The 23,422-nt window shown below is 47.2% G+C and overlaps 1 protein-coding gene across 3 annotated transcripts in view; it reads left to right on the plus strand.

Moving 5' to 3' along the window:
* The window catches only part of LOC122944422, an 81,020-nt gene that overhangs the window by 52,283 nt on the left and 5,315 nt on the right, over positions 1-23,422 (plus strand). For 2 of the 3 annotated variants that reach the window (XM_044302659.1, XM_044302660.1), the window contains one exon: positions 17,891-17,907. In XM_044302659.1, coding sequence (XP_044158594.1) covers positions 17,891-17,907 — 17 coding nt within the window. Of the gene's footprint in view, positions 1-14,820; positions 14,917-17,890; positions 17,908-23,422 lie in introns of all 3 variants that reach the window. The other variant, XM_044302658.1, reaches the window with a different exon arrangement.

The following is a 23,422-nucleotide window of genomic DNA, read 5'->3' on the forward strand; positions in this document are numbered from 1 at the left end:
ACTGTGGGGCCATTTTAGTACAGTGAACTCATTGTCATGTTCAAGAAACCAATTTGAAATCCTGAACACTTTGACTGAACGCCGGATCAGGCCTTTTTCCCATTGACTTGCATTAACGCCGGATCCGGCGCCGTGTGTTCAGTCAAACCGGATCCGGCTTTTGCATGTTAAACCCGAAAAATGTGAAAAAAAAGTTAAAGTCCATAAATGGCGGATCTGTTTTTTCCAATGCATTTTTTCATTGTGACCAAAATCCTGATCAGGATTCAAATGTAATCCGTTTTCACACGTTTTTCCGGATCCGGCGGGCAGTTCCGGTGTCGGAATTGAACGCCGGATTTAAACAACGCTAGTGTGAAAGTAGCCTTACAGTGACGTCACCTTTGATGTAGATGTTCTCTTTCCTCATCTTCTCCTTTCAGACCTTCAGACCAGACACCATTTTTCAGCCATTTCTCGTCTCTGCAGTTTGACAAAAAAATTCTTAGTTTACTACTAGAGTTGAGCGGACACCTGAGTTGACCGGAAATGTTCGGGTTCGAGATCCGAACCCGATCCGAACTTCGTCCCGAACCCGAACCCCATTGAAGTCAATGGGGACCCGAACTTTTCGGCACTAAAAAGGCTGTAAAACAGCCCAGGAAAGGGCTAGAGGGCAGCAAAAGGCAGCAACATGTAGGTAAATCCCCTGCAAACAAATGTGGATAGGGAAATGAATTAAAATAAAAATTAAATAAATACAAATTAACCAATATCAATTGGAGAGAGGTCCCATAGCAGAGAATCTGGCTTCCCGTCACCCACCACTGGAACAGGCCACTGTCAGATATTTAGGCCCAGCACCCAGGCAGAGGAGGGAGGTCCCGTAACAGAGAATCTGTCTTCATGTCAGCAGAGAATTAGTCTGCATGTCATAGCAGAGAATGAGGCTTCACGTCAGCCACCACTGCAACAGTCCATTGGCATATATTTAGGCCCCGGCACCCAGACAGAGGAGATGTTCATTCAACTTTGGGTAGCCTCGCAATATAATGGTAAAATGAAAATAAAAATAGGATTGAATGAGGAAGTGCCCTGGAGTCCAATAATATATGGTTAAGGGGAGGTAGTTAATGTCTAATCTGCACAAGGGACGGACAGGTCCTGTGGGATCCATGCCTGGTTCATTTTTATGAACGTCAGCTTGTCCACATTGGCTGTAGACAGGCGGCTGCGTTTGTCTGTAATGACGCCCCCTGCCGTGCTGAATACACGTTCAGACAAAACGCTGGCCGCCGGGCAGGCCAGCACCTCCAAGGCATAAAAGGCTAGCTCTGGCCACGCGGACAATTTGGAGACCCAGAAGTTGAATGGGGCCGAACCATCAGTCAGTACGTGGAGGGGTGTGCACACGTACTGTTCCACCATGTTAGTGAAATGTTGCCTCCTGCTAACACGTTGCGTATCAGGTGGTGGTGCAGTTAGCTGTGGCGTGTTGACAAAAGTTTTCCACATCTCTGCCATGCTAACCCTGCCCTCAGAGGAGCTGGCCGTGACACAGCTGCCTTGGCGACCTCTTGCTCCTCCTCTGCCTTGGCCTTGGGCTTCCACTTGTTCCCCTGTGACATTTGGGAATGCTCTCAGTAGCGCGTCTACCAACGTGCGCTTGTACTCGCGCATCTTCCTATCACGCTCCAGTGCAGGAAGTAAGGTGGGCACATTGTCTTTGTACCGTGAATCCAGCAGGGTGGCAACCCAGTAGTCCGCACACGTTAAAATGTGGGCAACTCTGCTGTCGTTGCGCAGGCACTGCAGCGTGTAGTCGCTCATGTGTGCCAGGCTGCCCAGGGGTAAGGACAAGCTGTCCTCTGTGGGAGGCGTATCGTCATCGTCCTGCGTTTCCCCCCAGCCACGCACCAGTGATGGGCCCGAACTGCGTTGGGTGCCACCCCGCTGTGACCATGCTTCATCCTCATCCTCCTCCACCTCCTCCTCATCCACGTCCTCCTCGTCCTCCAGTAGTGGGCCCTGGCTGGCCACATTTGTACCTGGCCTCTGCTGTTGCCAAAAACCTCCCTCTGAGTCACTTCGAAGAGACTGGCCAGAAAGTGCTAAAAATGACCCCTCTTCCTCCTCCTCCTCCTCCTCCTGGGCCACCTCCTCTTCCATCATCGCCCTAAGTGTTTTCTCAAGGAGACATAGAAGTGGTATTGTAACGCTGATAACGGCGTCATCGCCACTGGCCATGTTGGTGGAGTACTCGAAACAGCGCAACAGGGCACACAGGTCTCGCATGGAGGCCCAGTCATTGGTGGTGAAGTGGTGCTGTTCCGCAGTGCGACTGACCCGTGCGTGCTGCAGCTGAAACTCCACTATGGCCTGCTGCTGCTCGCACAGTCTGTCCAGCATGTGCAAGGTGGAGTTCCACCTGGTGGGCACGTCGCATATGAGGCGGTGAGCGGGAAGGCCGAAGTTACGCTGTAGCGCAGACAGGCGAGCAGCAGCAGGATGTGAACGCCGGAAGCGCGAACAGACGGCCCGCACTTTATGCAGCAGCTCTGACATGTCGGGGTAGTTGTGAATGAACTTCTGCACCACCAAATTCAGCACATGCGCCAAGGCAAGGGATGTGCGTCAAACCGGCTAGTCCCAGAGCTGCAACGAGATTTCGCCCATTATCACACACCACCAGGCCGGGCTTGAGGCTCACCGGCAGCAACCACTCGTCGGTCTGTTGTTCTATACCCCGCCACAACTCCTGTGCGGTGTGGGGCCTGTCCCCCAAACATATGAGTTTCAGAATGGCCTGCTGACGTTTACCCCGGGCTGTGCTGAAGTTGGTGGTGAAGGTGTGTGGCTGACTGGATGAGCAGGTGGAAGAAGAGGAGGAGGAAGCCGAGAAGGAGGAGGTGGCAACAGGAGGCAAAGAATGTTGCCCTGTGATCCTTGGCGGCGGAAGGACGTGCGCCAAACAGCTCTCCGCCTGGGGCCCAGCTGCCACTACATTTACCCAGTGTGCAGTTAGGGAGATATAGCGTCCCTGGCCGTGCTTACTGGTCCACGTATCTGTGGTTAGGTGGACCTTGCCACAGATGGCGTTGCGCAGTGCACACTTGATTTTATCGGATACTTGGTTGTGCAGGGAAGGCACGGCTCTCTTGGAGAAGTAGTGGCGGCTGGGAACAACATACTGTGGGACAGCAAGCGACATGAGCTGTTTGAAGCTGTCTGTGTCCACCAGCCTAAATGACAGCATTTCATAGGCCAGTAGTTTAGAAATGCTGGCATTCAGGGCCAGGGATCGAGGGTGGCTAGGTGGGAATTTACGCTTTCTCTCAAATGTTTGTGAGATGGAGAGCTGAACGCTGCCGTGTGACATGGTTGAGACGCTTGGAGACGGAGGTGGTGGTGTTGGTGGTACATCCCCTGTTTGCTGGGCGGCAGGTGCCAACGTTCCTCCAGAGGCAGAGGAGAGGCCGAGGCGGCAGCAGCAGAAGAGGCCGAGGCGGCAGCAGCAGAAGAGGCCGAGGCGGCAGCAGCAGAAGAGGCCGAGGCGGCAGCAGCAGAAGAGGTAGCAGGGGGAGCCTGAGTGACTTCCTTGGTTTTAAGGTGTTTACTCCACTGCAGTTCATGCTTTGCATGCAGGTGCCTGGTCATGCAGGTTGTGCTCAGGTTCAGAACGTTAATGCCTCGCTTCAGGCTCTGATGGCACAGCGTGCAAACCACTCGGGTCTTGTCGTCAGCACATTGTTTGAAGAAGTGCCATGCCAGGGAACTCCTTGAAGCTGCCTTTGGGGTGCTCGGTCCCAGATGGCGGCGGGCAGTAGCAGGCGGAGTCTCTTGGCGGCGGGTGTTCTGCTTTTGCCCACTGCTCCCTCTTTTGCTACGCTGTTGGCTCGGTCTCACCACTGCCTCTTCCTCCGAACTGTGAAAGTCAGTGGCACGACCTTCATTCCATGTGGGGTCTAGGACCTCATCGTCCCCTGCATCGTCTTCCACCCAGTCTTGATCCCTGACCTCCTGTTCAGTCTGCACACTGCAGAAAGACGCAGCAGTTGGCACCTGTGTTTCGTCATCATCAGAGACATGCTGAGGTGGTATTCCCATGTCCTCATCATCAGGAAACATAAGTGGTTGTGCGTCAGTGCATTCTATGTCTTTCACCGCTGGGGAAGGGCTAGGTGGATGCCCTTGGGAAACCCTGCCAGCGGAGTCTTCAAACAGCATAAGAGACTGCTGCATAACTTGAGGCTCAGACAGTTTCCCTGGTATGCATGGGGGTGATGTGACAGACTGATGGGCATGGGTTTCAGGCGCCATCTGTGCGCTTTCTGCAGAAGACTGGGTGGGAGATAATGTGAACGTGCTGGATCCACTGTCGGCCACCCAATTGACTAATGCCTGTACCTGCTCAGGCCTTACCATCCTTAGAACAGCATTGGGCCCCACCAAATATCGCTGTAAATTCTGGCGGCTACTGGGACCTGAGGTAGTTTGGTTCACTAGGACGTGTGGCTGTGGCAGAACGGCCACGTCCTCTCCCAGCACCAGAGGGTCCACTAACACCACCACGACCACGTCCGCGTCCGCGTCCCTTACTAGATGTTTTCCTCATTGTTATCGTTCACCACAACAACAAAAATATTATTTGACCCAATGTATTGAATTCAAATTCAGGCTTTTTTTTACAGACACCTAACACTATCTGGCATCTATTTAGGTGCCGTATTACACTAATACAGGCACAGCAGTAACCACCGATTTAGCTGGATATAAATTTGAGGCCTAGTATTTAGGCGCTGGGTGACAGGTATAGGTTTACTGACAGAATTAGACTTGGAGATGCACGGTAGCGTGTGTGTGTGAAGTTATTGAGGATGACCCTATGTGCACCTTCAATCTAATATACCCTTTTATGGATCGATTTAAACTTGGTCTGATACAGCAGAAACCACTGATTTAGGGAATTGCTAAATTGGGAATTGTATTTCAACCCAGAACAAAAAATGTGCTTTGACGGACACTAAATAACTTTCCCAGCCACAACAGTACAGAAGTAACCACAGATTTAGCGGGATATAAATTTGAGGCCTAGTATTTAGGCGCTGGGTGACAGGTATAGGTTTACTGACAGAATTAGACTGGGATATGCACAGTAGCGTGTGTGTGAAGTTATTCAGAATGACCCTATGTGCACCTTGAATCTAATATACCCTTTTAGGGATAAATTTAAAGGGAACCTGTCACCTGGATTTTGGGTATAAAGCTGAGGACATGGGTTGATAGATGGCCACCAGCACATCCGCAATACCCAGTCCCCATAGCTCTGTGTGCTTTTATTGTGTAAAAAAAACGATTTGATACATATGCAAATTAACCTGAGATGAGTCCTCTACTTGAGATGAGTCAGGGACAGGACTCATCTCAGGTTATTTTGCGTATGTATCAAATTGTTTTTTTTACACAATAAAAGCACACAGAGCTATGGGGACTTGGTATTGCGGATGTGCTAGCGGCCATCTAGCAACCCATGTCCACAGCGCAATACACAAAATCCAGGTGACAGGTTCCCTTTAAAGTAGGCCTGATACAGCAGAAACCACTAAATTATGAAATTGCTAAATTGGGAATTGTATTTCAACCCAGAACAAAAACTGTGCTTTGACGGACACTAAATAACTTGCCCAGCCACAACAGGACAGCGGTAACGAGAGATTTAGCGGGATATAAATTTGAGGCCTAGTATTTAGGCGCTGGGTGACAGGTATAGGTTTACTGACAAAATTAGACTGGGATATGGCCAAAAAATAACCACACTATTGATGGTTAAATGCACTTGGTGTGACAGCTTGACCAACCACACTACTGAGGGTTAAATGCACTTGGTGTGACAGCTTGACCAACCACACCATTGAGGGTTAAATGCACTTGGTGACAGGCGCAGCTTGCCCCTGATGTAGTATATGGCCAAAAAATAAACAGACTATTGCTGGTTAAATGCACTTGGTGTGACAGCTTCACCCTGATGTAGGCTTTAGCCAAAAAACAACCACACCATTGAGGGTTAAATGCACTTGGTGGCAGCTTGTGCTGGCGCACCACAAGACACAAAATGGCCGCCGATCACCCCAGAAAAAAGTGACTGACAAACGGTCTGGGCGGCCCAAAAACAGTGAGTAATTGAATTTCAGCAGTTCAATGATTCACAGCTGCAGATCGATCACTGGATGGAGTCCTTTGGAGGAGTTAATCTGCCTAATCTCGCCCTACTGTCGCAGCCGCAACCTCTCCCTACGCTAATCAGAGCAGAGTGACGGGCGGCGCTATGTGACTCCAGCTTAAATAGATGCTGGGTCACATGGTGCTCTGGCCAATCACAGCCATGCCAATAGTAGGCATGGCTGTGATGGCCTCTTGGGGCAAGTAGTATGACGCTTGTTGATTGGCTGCTTTGCAGCCTTTCAAAAAGCGCCAAGAAAGCGACGAACACTGAACCTGAACCCGAACCCGGACTTTTACGAAAATGTCCGGGTTCGGGTCTGTGTCACGGACACCCCAAAATTCGGTACGAACCCGAACTATACGGGTTCGCTCATCCCTATTTACTACTTTTCCATCATCCTCCCATCTCCTGGACAAATCATCCTACCACCCCCAATACTGTGCCGCTGTGCTCCCCAATATTATACTGCAGAAACAGAAAAACCTCCTGATAATGCTAGTACCACACAGATAGTGCCCCCTTCAATAATCATTGGCCCTAAAGTGCCCTAAAATAACTGCGCCCAGCAAATAGTGCCCCTGACACTAATAGTGTAAACATAATGTCCCCCAAAAATATCTGTGCTAAGCTGATACTGTGCCAAGGTGCCCCCACAGTAATAGTGCTCCCAAAAGTCCCACCAATAGTAATAATTCTCTGCTAGTAATAGTGCCCCCAATATGTCCCCACTGTGCTCCAGAAGTAATAATGCTCCCATAGTGCCCGTACTAGTAATCATGTTCCCCATAAAGCCCACCATAATGCCCCCAGTAGTAATAATTCTCCTTATATTGTGACAGTACAAAAATGCCCCCTTATAATTTGTGCCAGTGTAAAAAAATACCCCCTTTTAATGCCCCAGTTGAGCTAATGTCCCCATAGTGTCCCCATAATGTGTCAGTATAAAACACCTCTATATAGTGCCATCATAGTGACTAGGGATGAGCGAATCGACTTCGGATGAAACATCCAAAGTCTATTCCCATAAAACTTTGTTCTAATACTGTACTGTATTAAAATGTATTGGCTCTGATGAGCCGAAGTTATTGCTTTGCGAAGTCTCGCGAAACTTCGCACAATAACTTCATAAATTAATTTTGAGTGGTACCTTGGAACCGAACTCGAGTTTGGGAAATGTTTTTTTACAGTACAAATTTATGAAGTTATTGCGCAATGTCTCACGAGACTTCACAGAGCAATAACTTCGGCTCATCGGAACCAATACATTCTAATACTGTAAGGAGCTCCTGCTCCGTACAGTATTAGAACAAAGTCTTATGCCAATCGACTTCGGATGAAACACATTCGCTCATCCCTAATAGTGACATCACTGCCCCGCCTGCAGCCTATCAGAGGAACGGGGAATGGAGATGCCTCTTCCCTGCCCTGCAGCATCCATCTGTATTGCTGTCCCGAGTTCTTTTAGCGGACATACATAGAATCAGCTTTATATACTAGATATAGTTATATATATACTAGCAGAAGGACCCGGCTCTGCACGGGTATATTTCATCTATTTCATTTAATGTTTCTGTGTGTCGTTAAAAGATATCGACAGTATCCCCCATAATAGCGACTAGAGTTGAGCAAACACCTGGATGTTCGGGTTCGAGAAGTTCGGCCGAACTTCCCGGAAATGTTCGGGTTCGGGGTCCGAACCCGACCCGAACTTCATCCCGAACCCGAACCCCATTGAAGTCAATGGGGACCCGAACTTTTCGGCACTAAAAAGGCTGTAAAACAGCCCAGGAAAGGGCTAGAGGGCTGCAAAAGGCAGCAACATGTAGGTAAATCCCCTGCAAACAAATGTGGATAGGGAAATGAATAAAAATAAAAATAAAATAAATAAAAATTAACCAATATCAATTGGAGAGAGGTTCCATAGCAGAGAATGAGGCTTCACGTCAGCCACCACTGCAACAGTCCATTGGCATATATATAGGCCCAGCACCCAGGCAGAGGAGAGAGGTCCCGTAACAGAGAATCTGGCTTCATGTCACCCAACATTGGAACAGTCCATTGGCATATATTTAGGCCCCGGCACCCAGACAGAGGAGAGGTTCATTCAACTTTGGGTAGCCTCGCAATATAATGGTAAAATGAAAATAAAAATAGGATTGAATGAGGAAGTGCCCTGGAGTCCAATAATATATGGTTATGGGGAGGTAGTTAATGTCTAATCTGGACAAGGGACGGACAGGTCCTGTGGGATCCATGCCTGGTTCATTTTTATGAACGTCAGCTTGTCCACATTGGCTGTAGACAGGCGGCTGCGTTTGTCTGTAATGACGCCCCCTGCCGTGCTGAATACACGTTCAGACAAAACGCTGGCCGCCGGGCAGGCCAGCACCTCCAAGGCATAAAAGGCTAGCTCTGGCCACGTGGACAATTTAGAGACCCAGAAGTTGAATGGGGCCGAACCATCAGTCAGTACGTGGAGGGGTGTGCACACGTACTGTTCCACCATGTTAGTGAAATGTTGCCTCCTGCTAACACGTTGCGTATCAGGTGGTGGTGCAGTTAGCTGTGGCGTGTTGACAAAAGTTTTCCACATCTCTGCCATGCTAACCCTGCCCTCAGAGGAGCTGGCCGTGACACAGCTGCCTTGGCGACCTCTTGCTCCTCCTCTGCCTTGGCCTTGGGCTTCCACTTGTTCCCCTGTGACATTTGGGAATGCTCTCAGTAGCGCGTCTACCAACGTGCGCTTGTACTCGCGCATATGTAGTGTCCCACTAGGTAAAAGTGGGCACTACACAAAAGGGTTAATGTGTTTACTGCCTTACTGTTATGTGTATGCATTTCCCTGTTACATGCTTATCAGGCCTAGTTGGGTGTAATATAACATTTCAGACACTAGAGGGAGATAGGAAGCCCCTAGTATAAATGTTCAGGCCCAGACAGGGGAGAGGCAGTGTATTCCAGGGGACTAGAGGAGTTACCTCGTCAGCCTGAAGCTGCTGAGGCTAAGGATAGCTCAGTGGAGATACCCCAGTAGTAGGACAGCACCTCCTGGGAGAAACCTGCAGCCACCTTTCCCATCCAGCAGTGAAGACAGCTAGGAAAAGAAGGTACTGTAACCTTAAAGGGGTTGGCCACTCTCCATGTATTTTCAGCAACTGTGGGGGAGGCAGGGAAAAAATACATTTCCTAATATATGTCTTTAAGAAGATATGCCTATTTTTTAAACAATCTGAAGCCACACCCCCTGAGCCTCTCTCTGATGTGCAGCCAGTCCGTCCATGGCTCCACGCGACATGGAGAAGATCCGTCCATGGCTGCTGTGTAAATGCGCATGCCCAGTCAGCCCCTACCACAGGCTTCCCTGCTCCTACTGTGTCAGACTTCTGAGATTCCCCGATTTCCCCCCCCTCCCCCTGCAGCCCTCAATGTGCCCTCTTATTTTATTCTCAGCTAAACTCCAGACACAAAACGGACTAAGGAGTTAAACTCCTATCAAGAAACAGACCTTCAGACGTCTGCCTGCTCAGCTGTGTATCTAATCCTATCCTGTGTGATACTGCCTGCTCAGCTGTGTATCTAATCCTATCCTGTGTGATACTGCCTGCTCAGCTGTGTATCTAATCCTTGCCTGTGTATACGCTGCTGAGCTGGTATCTAATCCTATCGTGTGATACTGCCTGCTCAGCTGTGTATCTAATCCTAGTCCTGTGTGATACTGTCCTGCTCAGCTGTGTATCTAATCCTGTCCTGTGTGATACTGTCCTGCTCAGCTGTGTATCTAATCCTGTCCTGTGTGATACGCCTGCTGAGCTGTGTACTTAATCCTGTCCGTGTGATACTGTCTGATGAGCTGTGTATCTAATCCTGTCCTGTGTGATACTGCCTGCTGAGCTGTGTATCTATCCTCTCCTGTGTGATACGCTGGCTGAGCTGTGTATCTAATCCTCGTCCTTTGTGATACTGTCTGCTGAGCTGTGTATCTAATCCTGTCCTGTGTGATACTGGCCTGCTGAAGCTGTGTATCTAATCCTGTCCTGTGTGATACTGTCTGCTGAGCTGTGTATCTAATCCTATCCTTGTGCGATACTGTCTGCTGAGCGGTGTATCTAATCCTATCCTGTGTGATACAGTCTGCTGAGCTGTGTATCTAATCCTATCCTGGTGTGATACTGTCTGCTGAGCTGTGTATCTAATCCTATCCTGTGTGATACTGTCTTGCTGAGCTGTTGTATCTAATCCTATCCTGTGTGATACTGTCTGCTCAGCTGTGTATCTAATCCTGTCCTTGTGATACTGCCTGCTGAGCTGTGTATCTAATCCTATCCTGTGTGATACTGTCTGCTGAGCTGTGTATCTAATCCTATCCTGTGTGATACTGTCTGCTGAGCTGTGTATCTAATCCTATCCTGTGATACTGACTGCTGAGCTGTGTATCTAATCCTTCCTGTGTGATACTGCCTGCTGAGCTGTGTATCTAATCCTATCCTGTGTGATACTGTCTGCTGAGCTGTGTATCTAAGCCGATCCTGTGTGATACTGCCTGCTGAGCTGTGTATCTAATCCTATCCTGTGGTGATACTGACTGCTGAGCGGTGTATCTAATCCTATCCTGTGTGATACTGTCTGCTGAGACTGTGTATCTAATCCTCCTGTGGTTATACTGTCTGCTGAGCTGTGTATCTAATCCTATCCTGTGTGATACTGCGGCTGCTGAGCTGTGTAATCTAATCCTATCCTGTGTGATACTGTCCTGCTGAGCTGTGTATCTAATCCTATCCTGTGTGATACTGTCTGCTGAGCTGTGTATCAATCCTGTCCTGTGTGATACTGCTGCTGAGCTGTGTATCTAATCCTATCCTGTGTGATACTGTCTGCTCAGCTGTGTATCTAATCCTATCCTGTGTGATACTGTCTGCTGAGCTGTGTATCTAATCCTATCCTGTGTGATACTGTCTGCTGAGCTGTGTATCTAATCCTATCCTGTGTGATACTGTCTGCTGAGCTGTGTATCTAATCCTATCCTGTGTGATACTGTCTGCTGAGCTGTGTATCTAATCCTATCCTGTGTGATACTGTCTGCTGAGCTGTGTATCTAATCCTATCCTGTGTGATACTGTCTGCTGAGCTGTGTATCTAATCCTATCCTGTGTGATACTGTCTGCTGAGCTGTGTATCTAATCCTATCCTGTGTGATACTGTCTGCTGAGCTGTGTATCTAATCCTATCCTGTGTGATACTGTCTGCTGAGCTGTGTATCTAATCCTATCCTGTGTGATACTGTCTGCTGAGCTGTGTATCTAATCCTATCCTGTGTGATACTGTCTGCTGAGCTGTGTATCTAATCCTATCCTGTGTGATACTGTCTGCTGAGCTGTGTATCTAATCCTGTGTGATACTGTCTGCTGAGCTGTGTATCTAATCCTATCCTGTGTGATACTGTCTGCTGAGCTGTGTATCTAATCCTATCCTGTGTGATACTGTCTGCTGAGCTGTGTATCTAATCCTATCCTGTGTGATACTGTCTGCTGAGCTGTGTATCTAATCCTATCCTGTGTGATACTGTCTGCTGAGCTGTGTATCTAATCCTATCCTGTGTGATACTGTCTGCTGAGCTGTGTATCTAATCCTATCCTGTGTGATACCTGCTGAGCTGTGTATCTAATCCTATCCTGTGTGATACTGTCTGCTGAGCTGTGTATCTAATCCTATCCTGTGTGATACTGTCTGCTGAGCTGTGTATCTAATCCTATCCTGTGTGATACTGTCTGCTGAGCTGTGTATCTAATCCTATCCTGTGTGATACTGTCTGCTGAGCTGTGTATCTAATCCTATCCTGTGTGATACTGTCTGCTGAGCTGTGTATCTAATCCTATCCTGTGTGATACTGTCTGCTGAGCTGTGTAGCTAATCCTATCCTGTGCTGATACTGTCTGCTGAGCTGTGTATCTAATCCTATCCTGGTCGATACTGTCTGCTGAGCTGTGTATCTAATCCTATCCTGTGCGATACTGTCCTGCTGAGCTGTGTATCTAATCCTATCCTGTGCTGATACTGTCTGCTGAGCTGTGTATCTAATCCTATCCTGTGTGATACTGTCTGCTGAGCTGTGTATCTAATCCTATCCTGTGTGATACTGTCCTGCTGAGCTGTGTATCTAATCCTATCCTGTGTGATACTGTCTGCTGAGCTGTGTATCTAATCCTATCCTGTGTGATACTGTCCTGCTGAGCTGTGTATCTAATCCTCTCCTGTGTGATACTGGCCTGCTGACTGTGGATATCAATCCTTCCTGTGTGATACTGCTGCTGAGCTGTATCTAATCCTATCCCTGTGTGATACTGTCTGCTGAGCTGTGTATCTAATCCTCTCCTGTGTGATACTGCCTGCTGAGCTGTGTATCTAATCCTATCTGTGTGATACTGTCCTGCTGAGCTGTGTATCTAATCCTATCCTGTGTGATACTGTCTGCTGAGCTAATCCTATCCTGTGTGATACTGCCTGCTGAGCTGTGTATCTAATCCTATCCTGTGTGATACTGTCCTGCTGAGCTGTGTATCTAATCCTATCCTGTGTGATACTGTCTGCTGAGCTGTGTATCTAATCCTATCCTGTGTGATACTGTCTGCTGAGCTGTGTATCTAATCCCCCCTGTGTGATACTGTCTGCTGAGCTGTGTATCTAATCCTATCCTGTGTGATACCATCTGCTGAGCTGTGTATCTAATCCTATCCTGTGTGATACTGTCTGCTCAGCTGTGTATCTAATCCTATCCTGTTTGATACAGTCTGCTGAGCTGTGTATCTAATCCTCTCCTGTGTGATACTGTCTGCTGAGCTGTGTATCTAATCCTATCCTGTGTGATACTGTCTGCTGAGCTGTGTATCTAATCCTATCCTGTGTGATACTGTCTGCTGAGCTGTGTATCTAATCCTATCCTGTGTGATACTGTCTGCTGAGCTGTGTATCTAATCCTATCCTGTGTGATACTGTCTGCTGAGCTGTGTATCTAATCCTATCCTGTGTGATACTGTCTGCTGAGCTGTGTATCTAATCCTGTCCTGTGTGATACTGCCTGCTGAGCTGTGTATCTAATCCTATCCTGTGTGATACTGCCTGCTGAGCTGTGTATCTAATCCTATCCTGTGTGATACTGCCTGCTGAGCTGTGTATCTAATCCTATCCTGTGTGATACTGTCTGCTGAGCTGTGTATCTAATCCTATCCTGTGTGATACTCCCTGCTGAGCTGTGTATCTAATCCTATCCTGTGTGATACTGTCTGCTGAGCTGTGTATCTAATCCTATCCTGTGTGATACTGTGAGCATGCTGGTAGTTGTAGTTTTGCAACAGCTGGAGGGCCTCAGGTTGGCAATCCCTGGCCTAGGTTGTTGCCCATGATTGCACGGTTCTGCCTCTGAGCTGGCACCTATTGGCTAGAGGTAAAATAAATTGAGGAGGTTTTTTGGTCCCCCAAGGACTTTCCCCGTTGCGTAATTTACTCCGGGAACACCACCACTGCCACAATATAGTCCCTGTCCAATAAGTGATAACGGAGGCAGCATGTCCGGTGAAAAAAATCCCTTTATTGGGAACTGCTTACATGCAAAAACGTGTTAAAAGAGTTGCTACGTTTCAGCTAATACATAGCCTTTATCAAGCACACCATATAGTCCCTGAACACCACGACTGCCATGATATAGTCCCTGAACACCACGACTGCCATGATATAGTCCCTGAACACCACGACTGCCATGATATAGTCCCTGAACACCACGACTGCCATGATATAGTCCCTGAACACCACGACTACCATGATATAGTCCCTGAACACCACGACTGCCACGATATAGTCCCTGAACACCACGACTGCCATGATATAGTCCCTGAACACCACCACTGCCATGATATAGTCCCTGAACACCACGACTGCCACGATATAGTCCCTGAACACCACGACTGCCTTGATATAGTCCCTGAACACCACGACTGCCATGATATAGTCCCTGAACACCACGACTGCCACGATATAGTCCCTGAACACCACGACTGCCATGATATAGTCCCTGATCACCACGACTGCCATGATATAGTCCCTGAACACCACGACTGCCACGATATAGTCCCTGAACACCACCACTACCATGATATAGTCCCTGAACACCACGACTGCCACGATATAGTCCCTGAACACCACGACTGCCATGATATAGTCCCTGAACACCACGACTGCCATGATATAGTCCCTGATCACCACGACTGCCATGATATAGTCCCTGAACACCACGACTGCCACGATATAGTCCCTGAACACCACCACTACCATGATATAGTCCCTGAACACCACGACTGCCACGATATAGTCCCTGAACACCACGACTGCCATGATATAGTCCCTGAACACCACCACTGCCATGATATAGTCCCTGAACACCACGACTGCCATGATATAGTCCCTGATCACCACGACTGCCATGATATAGTCCCTGAACACCACTATGTCATAGTATAGTTAATTATCTTCAATATAAAGCACAGATATTATGATCACTGTCCAGTGTAGATTAGACTTTCTTCTGCAGCACTTTGTGTATCAGTAATAATGATCTCAATATAAATCAGGGGATGGTGATGGAAGATCTGGCCCCGTACCTGCAGGAAGCGAGAAACCTGTAACACAGCCGGAAAAAGGGAATATTAGAGACTATTTAGATGTGGGTAAGATCTTTTAATCTGTAAAGAGAATCTATAGCCTAGTTCTTTATCTTCTGTACATTTCTGACCTCAGGTGGCACCGCTATGGGGGCGAACACTAGCACACCCCCGCAGGAACCTCAAACATCTTGACTTTCGCTTGCTTTCTGACTCTCTTCTCCCACTCTCTACCATCTGTTGCCTCCAAGACCCAGAAGCTGCTACCACCCTATATAACACCACATTAAGTACAGCTCTGGACACTGTTGCCCCCCTCACACACAACAAAATCCGGAAAATCAACAGACAACCCTGGCACACCAACCTGACCAAAAAACTCAGACAAGCTTCCAGGGCTGCTGAGCGGCAATGGAAGAAATCCCATTCTAAAGATCATTTCACCGCATACAACCAATCCCTCCTCATATTCAAATCCTCACTCGCTGATGCAAAACAGGCTTACTTCTCATCTCTCATATCTTCCCTGTCCCACAGCCCTAAACAACTTTTTAGCACTTTTAATTCCCTTCTCCGCCCCCCAGCGCCCCCACCCTCTCCTCTCTTCTCAGCTGAGGACTTTGCCAAATATTTCAAACAAAAGATAGTCCACATCAGAGAAAACTTTACTACACAGTCCCCACAGACCCTCTACACAACTGCTCGGTCCTCTTCTCCCAAAACCCACTTCTCTACCATTACAGAAGGTAAACTCTCCACTCTACTCTCCAAATCTCATCTGACCACCTGTGCACTTGACCCAATCCCATCCCACCTCATCCCTAACCTCACCAGTGTTTATCCCAGCCCTAACTCATCTCTTCAACCTATCACTAAACTCTGGTGTCTTCCCCTCTGCTTTTAAACATGCTACCATTACACCCATCCTCAAAAAACCTTCACTTGACCCATCTTCCTTGTCCAGTTATCGCCCCATATCACTTCTTCCGTATGCCTCAAAGCTACTTGAACAACACGTCCATTCAGAACTGTCCTCCCACCTCTCCTCCTGCTCCCTCTTTGACCGCCTACAATCTGGCTTCCGAACCCACCACTCGACCGAGACTGCCCTTACCAAAGTCACCAATGACCTACTCACAGCCAAAACCAAGAAACAATACTCTGTCCTCCTTCTCCTTGACCTGTCCTCTGCCTTCGACACTGTTGACCACTCCCTTCTGTTGCAAACTCTCTCATCTCTTGGCATCACTGACCTGGCCCTCTCCTGGATCACATCATACCTCACAGACCGGACATTCAGCGTCTCCCACTCCCGCACCACCTCCTCGTCTCATTCCCTCTCTGTTGGTGTCCCGCAAGGCTCTGTCCTAGGACCCCTGCTCTTCTCTATCTACACTTTTGGCCTGGGACAGCTCATAGAGTCCCATGGCTTTCAGTATCACTCCTACGCTGATGACACACAAATCTACCTCTCTGGTCCAGACATCACCACCTTACTATCTAGAATCCCACAATGTCTATCTTCTATATCATCCTTCTTCGCCTCTCGCTTTCTTAAACTTAACATGGATAAGACAGAATTCATAATCTTTCCCCCATCTTGTTCAACCCCCCCTACAGACCTGTCTATCACGATCAATGGCTGCACACTATCCCCAGTCAACAAAGCCCGCTGCCTTGGAGTGACCTTGGATTCTGCCCTTTCCTTCCGACCGCACATCCAAGCCCTTTCCACCACCTGCCGTCTCCAACTCAAAAACATCTCCCGCATCCGCGCTTTCCTTAACTTTGAATCTGCGAAAATACTTGTACATGCCCTCATTATCTCCCGCCTAGACTACTGCAACATTCTCCTCTGTGGCCTTCCATCTAGCACTCTCGCACCCCTCCAATCTATCCTCAACTCTGTTGCCCGACTAATCCACCTCTCACCCTATTATTCCTCTGCCTCTCCCCTTTGCCAATCCCTTCACTGGCTCCCCATTGCCCAACGAATTCACTTCAAAGTACTTACAAATACATACAAGGCCGTCCATAACCTGTCCCCTCCCTACATCTCTGAGCTAATTTCCCGATACACCCCCACACGCACTCTCTGATCCTCACAAGACCTCCTTCTCTCCTCTCCTCTTATTGCCTCTTCCCACAATCGACTCCAGGATTTCTCCCGTGCATCCCCCATACTCTGGAACTCGCTACCCCAACATATCAGACTCTCACCTACAGTGGAATCCTTCAAAAGAAACCTGAAAACCCACCTCTTCAGACAAGCCTCCAACCAGTGACCCTGCTGCCTCTATACCGCCACGACCAGCTTCACCCGCACCTACTGTGTCCTTCTCCCATACCATGTAGATTGTAAGCCCTCACGGGCAGGGCCCTCTCTCCTTCTGTACCAGTTTGTAACTCATTTTGTTTATGATTAGTGCAATTGTCTGTATTATGTATGTGCACCGCTTATCACATGTACAGCGCTATGGAAGGAATGGCGCTTAAATAATAAATAATAATAATAATAATAATAATAATAACAATAGGCCAGATATGGACAAGTCTGATATCTTCTCCACCTTACAGGACCTGATACCTTTGGGGAAACACAGTGTAATCCCCTTTCTATTCTACAGAGATGAGTCAGGTCACATATTTCCCCATTATGTCACCCATTCTTCTGGTGTCTCCTCATCTTCTGTTTCCAAACCAAACAAGTTCTGATTCTGTTCTACAGGAATGAACGACCTTTACTACAAATGCCCCAATAACCTCTAGTCTATGGTAATGTTATAAGGGTTCTGGGTGTCATGTCTGATCACAATGTCATTATATCTGACTTGAGATCCACACACCGTATACTACAGGAACTTCTATTCATCTATTACTGCTGACAACCTGCCTATATACCATGTCTGAGAGGTAGTCACAGCCCCGCCCCCTGGATTCTGTGAATACATTGAAGCACATGAGTAGATCTCTTGTATTTTCTTTCATGGTTTCATCAATGACTTTTAGTTTATAACCTTTTTCTTCTTATATTTTACAGAATTTGCTCTTCCAGAGGTGAGTATTTTTACTTCTGTTGGTCTAAAGTCTACGATGTTATCATTATACATGGAGACGTCGAGTCTATTCTGTTGTGTAATTGGGATGTAGCAGAGTTATGTTGTTATTACCTGATATAAGACTATGCAGTAAGCTACTGTACAATGCTCCCATAGACAGCAGATGGCACATAGTGATATCTCCTCCTGTGATGTTATAGTGACCATGTCAGCTCTGCTACATCTATCCAGATGCAACCACAGTGATAATGTCCCGCTGTCAGCCATAAACAGAACCAGGCAGCTCTTTCAGTGCGATCATAATACAGTCTGTGCTAAATGTGCACAAAAGATGACATACAGTATACATTGTCCGGACCAGTATGGCTACCAAAACCAGGGATGGCGGCCGTGTCACGGGACATCACCCCAAAGTGAAGCAGAAGTAATAAAAGCCAAACCCAGCAGTGCTGAGTCCACACCACCGGGGGTCCTGGTAATAAAAGGCACAGATAGAGTACCGCCATATCAGGCTGACTGTATGTCATTAGTGTCCATACAAGTCGTGCCCCCAACCAAGATCCATATTCACAAGTGTATAACCCAGCAGGTAAGTGATCTCAGAAACCAGTGCCATGTCTGCACGGAGGGAAATAATACAAGTGTGTCAGTGACCCCATAATAACTGCAGACATGGAGGGGAAGGGGACCTTACATCAATAGCAAGAGATACAAATAGAGGTAATGTCGATATGAGAGAAAGAGAGTGATTAGAAAAACACATGAAAAACGCCCCAAGTCTGAACAGTGACAAAAAAATATGACGTAAATAAATAATATAGAAACTCTGTATAGTGTTACATATGAACTAAATACAATAAAAAGGGAAAAAAATGAATAAAAACACATAAAAAAACGCACATAAGTGTGAACAGTGACAGTGAAAAAAATAATTTTCTTTGTTTGTTCCGCTCCATTCCTCATGCATCATCTTAAATGCCTGAAGCCGCTGATCTTATATCTGTAAATGACAAACCATGTGTGAGCGCGGCAGACGAAATACAGACGACACATGAGGAGGTGCCGCTCTAGAAATGATAAACACAAGAAAACATTCTACATATAGAAAGAATAAAAACCTGAAGGAATCAGAGGAAGGCGCTAACGTCCAGAGCTTCATTCAGGGTCGTTGGCACCGCTGAGCTCCGGGTGCTCGCCCCTACAAATTCTCTCTGGGCCAGAATCTTCTCTTGTTGTCCGCCCTTTGCTTGGTTGATTCTGTACCTACCTCTTCCTCTGAGGCCAGAAGAGTCACAGCCATGATATGTCTGGAAACGATGGGGAACAGGCCACAGTTTGTCCTTTTCCTCGGCTAGGAACCCCAGAACATGATCTCCTCCTCCATCACATGGAGCAGTAAGGGAGGACATACGTACCTCCACCTGTATTACATCTGATATGATGAGAGATCCTATAGTCACGTGTTCTCACAGTATTGTAGAAGGTTTCTGTCCTCACAATATTCGGGCAGGCCACACACCTCCCACAAGGAGCACAGCTCCATTATGGTCCTCGAGCACCAAAGGCCCTCTGAATAGTCATGCCAGAGTAATGGTTCCAAACTAATGTGTCCCTCAGGTTGTCCCATATGTTATGGGAGATTTTGTCAAAAATCTTGATAGAATATTATCAGTCAGTGAGACGGCCCAATATCTGTGAAGAGCAGCTCTTACCTCTTGGTGTCTTGTGTTTAATGTACTGATACGTTTTGCATCCTCACAGTTTTTCAGTTGCTTTGGTTTCGGAGTGAGTAGCCTCACACAGTTACTATCTATGGCTCTCCTGTATCCAGACTTGGTTTCTTTAGTCATAGCCACCTTCCCTGCTGGACAGATCGGCACCTGCCTCACAAAAGCCTCCTTAGTTGAGGATCTCCTCCTAATTCCCAGGAACTGTCCTGTGAATGAGATGTTCAGTGTGGAAGGATCTTCTTTCCTAATTACATCACTTATTAAATCACCTCGTTCCGCCATCTAAACAATCTGTTTTCTGGGCACATTTGATGTCGCATTGGTTATTATTCAGACATCCCATTAAAGGTCTCAAGTTCATCCACTGAACCCTGTCATACAAAAATAATGTTGTCAATAAAGTGACCCAGGAAGACACAGCCCCTGGAAGACATTTGTATATGAAGGCACACAAAATGCCCCCATTGCGGTTCCCTGGAGCTGTAGGTAGAGGGTGTCCTTCAATGCAAAAAAAAAAAACCTGCATGAAAGTGCACACGGCCTACCTGATATTCAGACACCACCCATGTGGGAGATGGTACAATGCAGGCAGGTGGGCAGGGGTATATAGGGGCTCAGTGCTCCCTTATGAAGGGAATAAAAGCCTCTTTTTGGGCCTGTTGTGCCAGGAAGAGGTGAGTATTAGGCGGTACGTTATCACTGCATATGCACTGTGTTCAGGTGTCGGTCTGATGAAGTCGGGAGGTGCTTGTTGGACTCATGCTCATTATTCTGTGCACTGCAACAACTACATTATTATTAGTGATGAGCGGGAGGTGCCATATTCGATTTCGCGATATTTCGTGAATATTCGATTGAATATTCGTATTATATTCGTCGAAATCGAATATTCGTAATTATTTCATTTATCGCGAATAATATGCGATTAAACTAATCGTGCGATTTTTCTGTATAAGGCAACGTTCCTATGACTATGGCTAGGCTAATATGTGTATTTTACGAATATTCATAACATTGCTCTAACTTCGTCTTTTAGAATATTACGAATATTCGTAAAATACACATATAGACTGTAATTTAGCTAATATAGTGCTATAATCTTTTTTTTTTTTTAGTCTAATTTTTTTTGCCTCTTCTGAACTCCAGTTTTGGAAAATATATACACTATTAAAAAAATTACTATAGCACTATATTAGCTAAATTGCACATATAGACTGTAATTTATGTGTAATGTTATTCCACTTTGGCATACTGCTCCCCGACAAGCGTCCCCATAACCATGGGAACGCCTGTGCGTTAGAATATACCATCGGATCTGAGTTTTCACGCTTGTCGGGGAGCAGTATGCGAACAACTGTACAGATAGGAAAAAAATAATGCCAAAATTCTAAATAACGAATATATTCACTATATTGCTATGTATTCGTTTTTTAGAATATTGGTAATTTTATTTTCCATATGAAAACATGATTCCCTCCCCCCCCTGCTTAAGTTGCTTGTGGGCCAATGGCTTATTGACCCACAAGCAAGAAGCAGGGACAAATCATATTTTCAGATGAAAAAAGAATATTCGATTTCGCGAATATATAGAACTATATTCTAAATATTCGCAAAATCTCGAAGTTAAGATATTCGAGAAAAAAATTTGCAATTCGAATATTCGAGCTCAAGACTAATTATTATGTCTGTCTCCAGACACAGTGTTATGTTGTTAATAAAGTTCTGCTAAAAAGAAAAGGCAGGAAGGGGCGGGGCCTTGCTGCACATATACAGAGAGCTGCGAGAGAAGGGAAGGCAGGAAGAGGCGGGACCTTGCTGCACAGGTACAGAGAGCTGAGAGAGAAGGGAAGGCAGGAAGGGGCGGGGCCTTGCTGCACAGGTACAGAGAGCTGAGAGAGAAGGGAAGGCAGGAAGGGGCGGGGCCTTGCTGCACAGGTACAGAGAGCTGAGAGAGAAGGGAAGGCAGGAAGGGGCGGGGCCTTGCTGCACATATACAGAGAGCTGAGAGAGAAGGGAAGGCAGGAAGGGGCGGGGCCTTGCTGCACATGTACAGAGAGCTGAGAGAGAAGGGAAGGCAGGAAGTGGGGGGCCTTGCTGCACATGTACAGAGAGCTGAGAGAGAAGGGAAGCCAGAAGCTGAGGTGCTGAGATCTGATCTCAGTGGACGTTATATTCATGTTATTTCTGAATAGGCCCTGCTTTTCCTTGCGCTGCGTCTGATGGAGACCGGATTCATCCGCTGCCAACAGGTTCTGGGCTCAGAAGTACACAGCATACAGGAGGACAACAGGGAGAAAATATGGCCGCCAGCAGCAGCTCAGTGACATTCACCGTGCCGCTCCTGACTACCAGTCCTGGAAATTCAAAGTGAAGATGCTTCTGGTAAGAGAAGATCTGTGGAAATACAAACAAGAACGTAGAGCAGACCGACTGCCAGAGGATCGGCTGGAGAAGGATCAGAAAGCACCGAGCACCATCTCCCTCAGTACAGACGATGGTCAGATTGTGCTCATATGTAAATGTAAAACTGCAAAAGAGATGTGGGACGAGCTACAGAAAGAAAGGACGAATCTCAGCAATGAGATTTAATGAGAAAACTGGACCCGTCTAAGCTAAGCGAGGGCCGGAACATGCAGGACCACATAGGAGATACCAGAGAACCTGTAGAGCGTCTGCGAGGTACTGGAGGAGAAATACCAGAGCTCCATGTGGCCGCACTGTTACTCGCCTCTCTTCCAGAACGTTAGAACACTTGTGACTGCACAGCTCATTTACAGGAGACACGTCAGTGTTATGTGTGCAAGAAAACAGGTCATCTGAAACCTGACTGCAGAGGTAGAAAGCTGGAATGAGACAGCTAAAAAGGCAGAGTGATCAACAAAGAGTTAAAAGTACTGTCAGTGAAGAAAGTAACACTACAAGTACTGAAATCCATCAAACCAGCCATGGTGCATAAACTCTAGAGCAACCAGTCATATGATGAACAACAGAAACTTCTTCTCTAACCCTGACCAAAGTAAGACAGAGGACATGCTCCTAGCCAATGGTCAGTATATGACTTCAGAAGGAGCAGGAGATGGCGGCATTCATTGTCAGGTCTCCCCAACACAAAGCAGAAGGATCTGCTGTACGTCCCAAGTCTCGAAAGTGCGATAAACGAGAGGCGCACTCTCGCAGTGGTGTAGGGTAGCCTAACTGTCCATTAATGGTGTTGCACTTGTCACGGTGCTCCTATCTGGATACGCTGGAACCCCAGGCATTGCCTTCGGGAACCGCAGAAAAGGAGTGGTTGATGAAGGGGATGAAGAATAAATTGAGTCCAGACCTTGTGAAGAGGTTATCAACAGCTTTACTTGAATACACTTTTCTCCAAACGATTTCCAGGCTTTGCCTTGGTTTCCAGCAGGCTTTGGCATTAACTTTGGCAGGCAAACAAACTCAACTCTGCTACATCAGTCGCTCTTTGGCTCTGCTGTGCTAACAGGATAACAGCAGAATGTAGCTGTAGCTGTAGGCTGTACTTTGCTTGATAATCTGATCTCCAACTTTATCCAGGGAACTTTCTCCTCATGGCTTCTGAGGCTTCAGGCTTTGGCCTCTGTGTCCAGCAGAGTTGAAGTTGCTCTAGCTGGCTCAGGCAGGGCTCGCCCAACAGGGACGCATCCTGCTGCACACCCTCCCTTGGCAGGGGGTAAGCTAGACTTTTCCCTAGCAGGGGGTAAGCTGAACTGACCCTGACTAACTACTCTCTTAGAGAGAGCTAGAATGGAAAGAGGGGTTCCA

Source organism: Bufo gargarizans, chromosome 8 (assembly GCF_014858855.1).
Source record: "Bufo gargarizans isolate SCDJY-AF-19 chromosome 8, ASM1485885v1, whole genome shotgun sequence".
NCBI lineage: Eukaryota > Metazoa > Chordata > Amphibia > Anura > Bufonidae > Bufo > Bufo gargarizans.